Below are 12,198 nucleotides of genomic sequence, written 5' to 3' on the forward strand. Positions count from 1 at the left end.
TTGGGGGGTCTAGTTTCCAAAATGGGGTCACTTGTGGGGGAGCTCCAATGTTTGGGCACACAGGGACTCTCTAAATACAACATGGTATCCGCTAACAAATTGAATGGAAAATCGTCTCAAATTGTTAGCGGACACCACATTGCATTTGGAGAGCCCCTCTGTGCCCAAACTTTGGAGCTCCCCCACAAGTGACCCCATTTTGGAAACTAGACCCCCAAGGCACCTTTCTAGATGCATAGTGAGCACTTGGAACCCCCAGGTGCTTCACAAATTGATTCGTAATAATGAAAAAGTGAAAAAAAAAACAATTTTTCATTTTTATGAATCAATTTGTGAAGCACCTGGGGTTCCAAGTGCTCACTATGCATCTAGATAGGTGCCTTGGGGGGTCTAGTTTCCAAAATGGGGTCACTTGTGGGGGAGCTCCAATGTTTGGGCACACAGGGACTCTCTAAATGCAACATGGTATCCGCTAACAAATTGAATGGAAAATCGGCTCAAATTGTTAGCGGACACCACATTGCGCTTGGAGAGCCCCTCTGTGCCCAAACTTTGGAGCTCCCCCACAAGTGACCCCATTTTGGAAACTAGACCCCCCAAGGCACCTTTCTAGATGCATAGTGAGCACTTGGAACCCCCAGGTGCTTCACAAATTGATTCGTAATAATGAAAAAGTGAAAAAAAAAACACTTTTTCATTTTTATGAATCAATTTGTGAAGCACCTGGGGTTCCAAGTGCTCACTATGCATCTAGATAGGTGCCTTGGGGGGTCTAGTTTCCAAAATGGGGTCACTTGTGGGGGAGCTCCAATGTTTGGGCACACAGGAACTCTCCAAATGCAACATGATATCCGCTAACAATTTGAGCCGACAATTTGTTAGCGGATATCATGTTGCATTTGGAGAGTCCCTGTGTGCCCAAATATTGGAGCTCCCCCACAAGTGACCCCATTTTGGAAACTAGACCCCCCAAGGCACCTATCTAGATTCATAGTGAGCACTTGGAACCCCAGGTGCTTCACAAATTGATTCATAAAAATGAAAAAGTGTTTTTTTTTTCACTTTTTCATTATTACGAATCAATTTGTGAAGCACCTGGGGGTTCCAAGTGCTCACTATGCATCTAGAAAGGTGCCTTGGGGGGTCTAGTTTCCAAAATGGGGTCACTTGTGGGGGAGCTCCAAAGTTTGGGCACAGAGGGGCTCTCCAAACGCAATGTGGTGTCCGCTAACAATTTGAGCCGATTTTCCATTCAATTTGTTAGCGGATACCATGTTGCATTTAGAGAGTCCCTGTGTGTCCAAACATTGGAGCTCCCCCACAAGTGACCCCATTTTGGAAACTATACCCCTCAAGGATTTTATTAAGGTGTATAGTGAACATTTTGAACCCAGAGGTACGGCACATTATTTGTTTACATTAGGTCATCATATTGAATAAGTTGTCATTATTCTTGAGCGCAAGTGCTCGCTACTTGAGTTTGCATCGGGTACTCAGGTATGCACCATGTACAGCGTGTGCTCGAGTGACATGCTCGAGTCCCTGCTCCGCATGTTTCACGGTTATTAGACACCCAAAAAAAAACATGCGGGGATCGCTCGTGCATGGCAGGCAATCCCCGTAAAGTTTTTTGGCCGCGAAGCATATGGGGCAGAGACTCGAGCATGTCATTCAAATACCCACGATACTCAATGCATACCAGAGCACCCGATGCAAACTCAAGTAGCGAGCACTTGCTCTCAACACTAGTCGCCATATCGTCATCTTTTTTTCTTACTTTTGAAAAAAATCCCAACCCCAGCCCTAACCCTAGCACAACCCTAGCCCTAGCACAACCCTAGCCCCAGCACAACCCTAGCCCCAGCACAACCCTAGCCCCAGCACAACCCTAGCCCCAGCACAACCCTAGCCCCAAACCCAGCCCTAACCCTAGCCCAATCCTAACCCAAGAGTTTATTTTTGACGCCGTTCCTTGTGCGGTATAAGTGATTAGACGACTTTATTCTTCGGGTCGGTGTGATTACAGCAATGCCAGAATAATATGGGGTTTTTATGACTGACAGCTGTCACACACTAAAAGACGCATTTTTTGTAAAATCTAGTTTTTGCATCGCCATATTTTGAGAGCTATAATTTTTCCAGATTTTGGCAGACAGTCATGTGACGGCTCGTTTTTTGCGGGATGACTTGACGTTGTTATTGGTGCCATTTTCAGGCACGTGACATTTTTTGATCGCTTTCTATTCCGATTTTTGGGAGGCAGAATAAACAAAAACCAACAATTCAGGAATTGTTTTTTTTTTTATTCTGTTCCGCGTGTGGCAAAATTGATGAGGTAGCTTTATTCTTCGGGTCAGTACGTTTACAGCAGTACCACATTTGTATCATTTTTCTATGTTTTGGCGCTTATACACAATAAAAGCTATTTTATAGAAAAAAATATTTTTTAGTATCGCTTTATTCTGAGAGCTATAACTTTTTTATTTTTCGGCTGATGGAGCTGTATGGCAGCTTGTTTTTTGCGGGACGAGATGACGTTTTCAGCGGTATCATTTTTATTTATATGCGTCTTTTTGATCGCGTGTTATTCCACTTTTTGTTTGGCGGTATGGTGATAAAGCATTGTTTTTTGCTTCGTTTTTTTTTTTTTTTTTTTTTTACCGTGTTCACTGAAGGGGTTAACTAGTGGGACAGTTTTATAGGTCAGGTTGTTCCGGACGCGGCGATACCAAATATGTGTACTTTTATTGTTTTTTTTTTTATTTTTTTTATAATAATATTTATTGATGGGTACATTATATTTTTATTTTTGGTGTATTATTTTTTTTATTTTTTTATAATATTTTTGCACATTTTTTTTTTTTTTTTTTTTCCACTTTCACACAGTTTATCCACTTTATTACTTTGTCCCACTCTGGGACTTTCACTTTTTTTTTTCTGATCGCCTGCATGGCACAGGAATGGAGCACCATCCCTATGCCATGAAGGCTGTCAGAAGTGCACAGTGTGAAGATTGCTTGGAGATGCACTGCGCATGTCCAAGCAATCTTCCTGCTCTCTGGTGACCCGGATGTTGTCATGACGACATCGGGTCGTCATGGCAACACCCGGGAAGCCATTGCAGACTGCGCTGGAAGCCGGAAGAGGAGGTGAGTATCGCCGATCACCTCCCCTTGCCCCGGCAATGCCGCGATCGACTTCGATCGCAGCATCGCGGGGGTTAATGTGCTGGGAGCGGTGCAGGACCGCGGGTGTCAGCTGTGACAATCAGCTGACACCCGGCGGCGATCGCGCCCGTACAGCCTGTGTGCGCGCGCGATTACGATGACGTACTAATACGGGTCTGGCTCTTAAGTCCCAGGGCACAGACGCATATTAGTACGTCAGATGTTATTAAGGGGTTAATGAGAAAAAAAATTAACTATTTAGGATTTACCAAATGGCTGCAATGAAACAAAGAGTGAAAAATTTAAAGGGGTCTGAATACTTTCCGTACCCACCGTACATATTCATCACTGTTTATTGATTTATTATTTGGCACTTTAATGATGGAAAAACAGTGCTTTTGCCATTTTTTTTATTTACATTTTTACATTGTTTTCACTATAGAGTTTAAATAATGTGACAGATTTATAGTTTGGGTCATTCTAGAAGCAGTGATACCAAAACTATGTATATTTTTGGTTTATTTTTGTTTTTGCAAAAAAATGTTAATTTTATTAGTAAAACATTTTCTGTGATTTTTTCATTTGTATTATTTTGTGAAGGTTTTGTTTTTTTTTACTATTTTTTATAATATTTTTACGTAGACCCTTTTGAAACTTGAATACTTCATTGCCTGATCACCAGTGTAATATCTTGCAATACTCACTTGTAAGATATTAGACCCATCAGAATTACACGGACAGGAGGTCTCTTAGAATCTGCTTATGGTAAGGCCAAAACAGGTCACTATACCTGGCAGACTAGGATAGAATTGTTTGACCTCTGGTTGCCATGATAACCATCGGCACCCCGCAATTGTTTCTCATGATCACCTGACCATACATGTACGTCCATTTATAGGAAAAAACACTTAGAGAATAGGACGTAACAGTATGTTTAACGTTGGGCAAAGTTTAACCTGTTGATGTGGGGGCTGCCAATCTGAGACTTCAATATTGTAGCCTGTTTAAACCCCTTAAATTACAGAAACAAGTAGAAAACCTTACCTCAGCTTCAAAAACACTACACTGTTTGCATCCTTCCTTTATTTTCTTTTTTAAAGATCTGTTCTAAAAAAAATAAAAGACAATATTAATTCAATTCTGGGGCGACCATTCTAAAATGAAAATATTGTAACTTGAGGCCATAACTGTATGGAAAACTAGTATTTGATTTTAAATTGCCTAAAATATAATTGCGAAAAAAGAAATATTAAAGTAAATTAGCATATAATGAATGTAGATAAAGCAAGTCTTTACATAAATACATCAGAAGAATTTCTGAAATCTGTGCATCACTTTTGCAGAGGACAGGGGCTTCCTTAGGTCACCAAAAACACACTGGCTGAAAAGGCCATTATATGGCGAAAATATAGTAACCTAAGTCACTAACACTTGAAAAAATAATTTTGTTTTAGGTCACCATATTCTGAAAGCGTTAAAATGGGTGGTCCGGTCTAAATTGATAAGTCCAGTGGGCGCGGCCTTGCATCTTTATTAAATTAAATGTCCATATCAAAAAATTATTAAGTGCGAGAGACAGTGAACAGGCAATCGGCAACATTTTTTACCAGAAGTTGGTAACATTTTTCTTTTATAAAGAATTGACTGTGTAAACCTGACAGTTCTCATGCATTGCATTGCATGTGTATGGGTGATCAGAGAAATAAAAGTTGAAGTCCAATAGAGGGACAAAGTAAAAATGTAAAAAAAAACAATGTAAAAATATTAAACACAAAATAAAAAAATCACACAAAAAAATTACCATAATAAATCTGCATTTTTATATGAAACAAAAATAAACAAATAAAGTACACATATTTGGCACTGCTGTGTTAAGAAAGTCCTAGAAAAAAAAAAGTAAAAAAGGTTGTAAAAATTGTTTTTTCATCCTACAACAAAACAAAAAGTGGAACAAAATGTGATAAAAAATTCAAATGTGAATAGAAATGGTATCCCTGAAATGGTCATCTTATCCCACAAAAACAAGCCCCCACTCAGCGCCGTCAGTAGAAAATGAAAAACGCTATAGCTCTAATACAATGGACATGTAAAAACAAATTATTTTTTCTATAAAATAGTTTTTAGTGTGTAAAAGAAGCAAAACATAGCAAAGCCATATACAGTTGTGCTCAAAAGTTTACATACCCCGAAAGAATTTTTGCTTTCTTGGCCTTGTTTCAGAGAATATGAATGATAACAAAAAAAAAATTTCTCCGCTCATTGTTATTGGTTGGGTGAAGCCATTTATTGTCAAACTACTGCGTTTTCTCTTTTTAAATCTTAATGACAACAAAAACATCCAAATGACCCTGATCAAAAGTTCACATACCCTGGTGATTTTGGCCTGATAACATGCACAGAATTTGACACAAATGGGTTTGAATGGCTACTAAAGGTAACATCCTCACCTGTGACCTGTTTGCTTGTAATCAGTGTGTGTGCATAAAAGCTGAGTGAGTTTCTGGGATCCAGACTCTTGCATCTTTCATCCAGCCGCTGATGTTTCTGGATTGTGAGTCATGGGGAAAGCAAAACAATTGTGAACGGATCTACAGGAAAAGGGAGTTGAACGGTATAACACAGGAAAGGGATAGAAAAATATATCCAAGGAATTGATAATGCCAGTCAGCAGCGTTCAAGCTGTGATTAACAAATTGAAAATCAGGGGCTCCGTAAAAACCAACGGTCAGGTAGACCAACAAAAATTTCAGCCACAACTGCCAGGAAAATTGTTCGTGATGCAAAGAAAAACCCACAAATAACATCAGCTAAAATTCAAGACTCTCTGAGAACTTGCGGTGTGGCTGTTTCAAGATGCAAAATAAGGAGGTACTTGAAGAAAAATGGGTTGCATGGTCGAGTCGCCAGAAGAAAGCCATTACTGCGCAAATGCCACAAAGTATCTCGCCTACAATACGCCAAACAGTACAGAGACAAGCCTGAAAACTTTTGGAACAAGGTAATTTGGAGTGATGAGACCAAAATTGAACTTTTTGGCCACAACCATAAACCTTACATTTAGAGACAGGTCAACAAGGACTATGATGAAAGGAACACCATTCCTACTGTAAATTACGGAGGTGGATTGCTGATGTTTAGGGGATGTGTGAGCTACAAAGGCACAGGAAACTTGGTATAAGTTGAAGGAAAGATGGATGCAGCACGTTATCAGCAAATGCTGGAGGCAAATTTGCACTCATCAGCCCGGAAGCTGCGCATGGGACGTACTTTGACGTTCCAACATGACAACGATCCAAAACACAAGGCCAAGTCGACCTGTCTTTGGCTAAAGCAGAAAAAAGTGAAGGTTCTGGAGTGGCCATCTCAGTCTCCTGACCTCAATATCATTGAGCCACTCTGGGGCGATCTAAAGCGCACAGTTCATTCTAGGCAGCCCAGGAATTTACAGGAACTGGAGGCTTTTTGCCAAGAAGAATGGGCAGCTTTACCATCTGAGAAAATAAAGAACCTCATCCACAACTACTACAAAAGACTTCAAGCTGTCATTGATGTTAAAGGGGGCAATACACGATATTAAGAACTGGGAAATGTGAACTTTCGATCAGGGTCATTTGGATGTTTTTGGTTGTCATTAAGATTTAAAAAGAGAAAACATAGTAGTTTGACAATAAATGGCTTCACCCAACCAATAACCATGAATGGAGAAAAAGTTTTTTTGTTATCATTCATAGTCTCTGAAATAAGGGCAAGAAAGGAAAAATTCTGCCGGGGTATGTAAACTTTGGAGCACAACTGTAAATTCTGTGTCGCTGAAATTGTACTGACCCGAAGAATAAAGTGGTGTTATCTGTTATATCACACGGGGAACGGCATACAAAATCCACAAAAAATACAATTCCCGAATTGCTGTTTTTGATCATTCTGCCTCACAAAAAAACAGTAAAGAAAGCGATCAAAAAACGTTATGCACCCCAAAATAGTACCAATAAAGATTTCAACTAATCCTGCAAAAACAAGCCACTGCATGACCCCGTCGGGCGAAATATAGAAAAATTATAGCTACCAAAATATGATGATACAAAAATATTTTTTCTTGTAAAAAAAAATGCATTTTTTTAGTGTGTGATAGTAACAAAACCCCCAAAAAACTATATAAATCTGGTATTGCTGTAATTGTACTGACCCAAAGAATAAAGTCGTCTTATTTTTATACCGCACAGTTAACCTTGTAAATAATAAATACAAGCAATTCTGGAACTGCTGTTGATTTGTTCATTCTGCCTCACACAGATCTCAATAATGCTCGTTTCACATTTATCCTGCGTCTACGCTGAGCACTTATATCAGGGTCTCTGTCTGAATTTAAAAAAACACCTGATTCTGACAAAACCCCAGACCGAATATTTTCTATAATGAGGCAAATGGGGTCTATGAACCGTCAGTGTCTGTCTTTTCAGTCATGCACAAAAGTGTGGTTTACTACAGTTTTGTGCATCTCTGAAAAGACGGACACTGCTGATCAGAGGCCAGAAGTAACTTACAGAGTGCAGCCAGGCGCATTAATGGTGACCTTGTAATTTAGGGGCTTTCACTTCTGTTATGCACTGATAGGGTGCTGGGCAACCTGCCTAATCAAATAGTAGGAGCGTGTAATAGGTTGCTGGCTAGGCAGTGTGCTACATGTGTGTGAACTGCGAACTATTGAAAGTTTCATCTGTGTGCAGTTTTAGTGCTAGGCAATCACCCGCTCCGTGGATTGAGAGTGATTGTTCATCAGCATTCTGCACCTCTGTTATCTCCTTCTAATAAGGAAATCTGCTGCATCCTGTTGTGCATTTTCCTTGAGATCTTGGCTGGTAAATACCATTGCCTTTTTGCTATGTTTCTAATTTAATTATTGTGGAATTTTTTAAAATTCCTTTTATTGTTTTGGCTGTGCTGTTTTATCAGACGTAGCGTAAAGTAACTCTGCAGCTTCAATATAATGAAGGGATCTGTTCGGGGGTTCCGTCTCAATCGTGTTTTTTTGAGATGTAGATGAAAATCCTGATGTAAGTGTTCAGCGTAGAGCATAGGGTAAATGTGAACAGAGTCTTAAAAGTGATGCAAAATGTTTTATACCCCAAAATGCTACCAAGAATAGCTTCAACTCAATCCATGAAAAACAAGCCTCACTCAGGTACATATCTATTAATGAAAATATAGGTGTTTCAACGTTACTGGTAGCATAAAAACTGTGGAAAAGCAACATGGCTCCCCCCTCAAAAGAAATCCAGCGAAATCTGTGCTCTCAAGTCCAAATGTGTTGCTCCTTTCTGAGCCCCACAGTGTGCCTAAACCACAGCTAGCATTCACGTGTTTGGCATCACTGTAGTAAGGAGAGCCCACTTATTTTATGTTTCTAGAAGCAAAAGCTGTACAAAGGGTATTGGGCACTGCAATGTTTGGGGCACTACAATGGCAGATTTGCATGTCACTCGAGCACCCGCGCGCACCCGCGATACTCGGTGCATACCCAAGCACCCAATGCAAACTCAAGTAGCGAGCACTTGCGCTCAACATTAGTCACCATATCGTCGTCATTTTTTTTTCTTTACTTCTGAAAAAATCCCAACCCTAACCCTAGCCTAATCCTAACCCTAGCCCAACCCTAACCCTAGCCCAACCCTAACCCTAGCACAACCCTAACCCTAGCACAACCCTAACCCTAGCACAACCCTAACCCTAGCACAACCCTAACCCTAGCACAACCCTCACCCTAGCCCAACCCTAACCCTAGCCAAACCCTAACCCTAGCCCAACCCTTGCCAACTCTAACCCTAGCCTAACCCTCACCCTAGCCCAACCCTAACCCTAGCACAACCCTAACCCTAGCACAACCCTGACCCTAACCCTATTTATTTATGGGTACAATATATATATATATATATATATATATATTTATTTTTATTATTATTATTATTTTTTTAATATTTTTACAATTTTTTTTTCTTTTTTTTTCACTTTCTGACATTTTTATTACTTTCACACTTTGTCCCACTATGGGAATTTCACTTTTTGCAGCCTGATCGGCTGTATAGAACAGGAATGCAGAACCAGAGAAGGTAAGTTACACTTACCTCCTCTTGCCTCCGGAATGCTGTGATCGATTTCGAGGGCCGCTCCCAGCACATAGCAACGGTTGTCAGCAGTGAGAACCCGGCGGCGATCTCTCCCGCACACCGTGTGTGCGGGCGAAATCGCCAAGGCGTACTAATACGTATCCGGCCCATAAGGCCCAGGACACAGATACGTATTAGTACGCCGTGGGCCAGAAAGGGGTTAATTAAACCTGAAAGTCTACCCTAAAATTGCATATCAGTTGTTCCATTTTAAATAAAAAATAGTGCCATGGAGAGCTGAAATCACGAAGATTTTGTCACTGTTCAAAAATCTTTGGACCTATTTCTATATAATATAATTATCAAATGTCATGTACTGTAAATCAATTGGATTTCTTTTCATGTTTGTTTGCAAAAGTCTTTTCATCACAAAAATGAAGTCGACTACAAAAACGAAACGGTGTAACCAAATTGTTAAAGATATTATTAGCCAGTAGAAGATTTATAACTATCGTACATACTTCCTGTTGTAGCTCTTCAATTATCTTATTTTTATTTTCAACTTGTTTCTTCAGTGTGTTCAACTGAAAGGGAAATAGAAATTCATATTATAGAAGAAATAATAATCAAAAAGATAATAATCCACATATAATTTGCTGGAACATTGAAAGATTTTTATTACAATAATATCTGTATCAGCTTGAAAATTCAGTTTATCTAGTTTGCTGCTATGACCAACAATGATACCTTTTTCTAAGAACAAATTTATGTAATTTGATGGAAGGGTTATTCTCATTTAATCTTATAGCGTATCCAAATATCTATCTTAACTACAGAGCCTCACCAATACAAGCAGTACCCGGGTTAATAACTAGATGCGTTCTGTAGCTTTGTTCGTAACCCAGGTATGTATCTCCAGTCTTTTCATTACAAACAGAGATAGTGACCCACAGGGCCTTAATGTGGCTGTAAGTCTTGGAGATGTGGCGTCAAACGGCGGAAAGAAAAGAACTTGACGGTGAGCAGCAGCGGCCAGAGAAGGGAGTATTTTTTTTACCAATACTCACCTTGCTGTCTGGTGGTCTTCTTTCTGTTGTCAGGCGTGCCGCATGTCCAGCCTCTTCAATATAGGCCAAGACTTCTGGCCACATCCAGGCTGGAGCTTAACCCCTTTACAACCCAAGGTGGTTTGCACGTTAATGACCAGGCCAATTTTTACAATTCTGACCACTGTCACTTTATGAGGTAATTACTCTTGAACGCTTCAACGGATCCCCCTGGTTCTGAGATTGTTTTCTCGTGACATATTGTACTTCATGATTGTGGTAAAATTTCTTCGATATCAATTGCATTTATTTGTGAAAAAAACAGAAATTTGGCGAAAATTTTGAAAATTTTGCAATTTTGAAAATTTGAATTTTTATGCCCTTAAATCAGGGAGATATGTCACACAAAATAGTTAATAAATAACATTTCCCACATGTTTACTTTACATCAGCACAATTTTGGAACCAAAATTTTTTTTGTTTGTTATGGAGCTATAAGGGTTAAAAGTTGACCAGTGATTTCTAATTTTTCCAACAAAATTTACAAAACCATTTTTCTAGGGACCACATCACATTTGAAGTCACTTTGTGAGGTCTTTATGACAGAAAATACCCAAAAGTGACACCATTCTAAAAACTGCACCCCTCAAGGTGCTCAAAACCACATTCAAGAACTTTATTAACCCTTCAGGTGCTTCACAGGAATTTTTGGAATGTGAAAGAAAAAAATGAACATTTAACTTTTTTCACAAAATGTTACTTTAGACCCAATTTTTTTATTTTCGCAGGGGTAACAGGAAAAAATGGACCCCAAAATTTGTTGTGCAAGTTCCCCTGGGCACGCAGATACCCCATATGTGGGGAAAATGCACTGTTTGGGCGCACGGCAGGGCTCGGAAGGGAAGGAGCGCCATTTGGATTTTCGATTGTAAAATTTGCTTGAATAATTAGCGGACGCCATGTTGCGTTTGGAGAGCCCCTGATGTGCCTAAACAGTGGAAACCCCCCACAAGTGACCCCATTTTGGAAACTAGACCCCCCTGGGAACTTATCTAGATGGGTGGTGAGCATTTTGAACCCCCAGGTGCTTCACAAATTAATCTGTAAAAATGAAAAAGTATTTTTTTTTCACTTTTTCATTTTTACGAATCAATTTGTGAAGCACCTGGGGGTTCCAAGTGCTCACTATGCATCTAGATAGGTGCCTTTGGGGGTCTAGTTTCCAAAATGGGGTCACTTGTGGGGGAGCTCCAATGTTTAGGCAGACAGGGGCTCTCCAAACGCAACATGGTGTCCGCTAACAAATTGGAAAATCGGCTCAAATTGTTAGCGGACACCATGTTGCGTTTGGAGAGCCCCTGTGTGCCTAAACATTGGAGCTCCCCACAAGTGACCCCATTTTAGAAACTAGACCCCCCAAGGCACCTATCTAGATGCATTGTGAGCACTTGGAACCCCCAGGTGCTTCACAAATTGATTCGTAAAAATGAAAAAGTGGAAAAAAAGACGGATTTTGGTAAGACCTTACCTGTAAAATCCTTTTCAGCGAAGGAAGGAAGGGAGACACAGATCCATTACTAGTGGGTAGGCGGAGCCCCATAGGATAGTTCACCTCAGATTTAGAAAAAGTGACGACCGGCCCCTCCAGCTTAGACTCTTCCTACTCCCATGTTCTCCAGTCCGTACACAAGCTAAGGAAGAGCAGACAACACCAGCGGAACAACACAACCCCTTCTGAAAACTCAGAAATGTGAGATAACAGGTTATGTATATAACAGCATGAAAACACACAGTCCCAGGCACAACTTACTGGACCTGACAACTGCGATGAGCTGGCAATGCTGGAACAGAGCCCTAGTGCGCCAACCCCAGACCAGATGACCG

The 12,198-nt window shown here is 40.2% G+C and overlaps 1 protein-coding gene across 7 annotated transcripts in view; it reads right to left on the bottom strand.

Annotated features, from left to right (window-relative positions):
- The window catches only part of SYCP1 (synaptonemal complex protein 1), a 204,450-nt gene that overhangs the window by 108,509 nt on the left and 83,743 nt on the right, over positions 1-12,198 (bottom strand). For 6 of the 7 annotated variants that reach the window (XM_073667118.1, XM_073667123.1, XM_073667122.1 and 3 more), the window contains 2 exons: positions 9,790-9,852; positions 4,212-4,274 (listed from right to left, as the gene is read on the bottom strand). In XM_073667118.1, coding sequence (XP_073523219.1) covers positions 4,212-4,274; positions 9,790-9,852 — 126 coding nt within the window. Of the gene's footprint in view, positions 1-4,211; positions 4,275-9,789; positions 9,853-11,842; positions 11,965-12,198 lie in introns of those variants that run through there. The other variant, XM_073667124.1, reaches the window with a different exon arrangement.

Source organism: Phyllobates terribilis, unplaced genomic scaffold (assembly GCF_046119375.1).
Source record: "Phyllobates terribilis strain yellow unplaced genomic scaffold, ASM4611937v1 Scaffold_2__4_contigs__length_985480577, whole genome shotgun sequence".
Taxonomy (NCBI): domain Eukaryota; kingdom Metazoa; phylum Chordata; class Amphibia; order Anura; family Dendrobatidae; genus Phyllobates; species Phyllobates terribilis.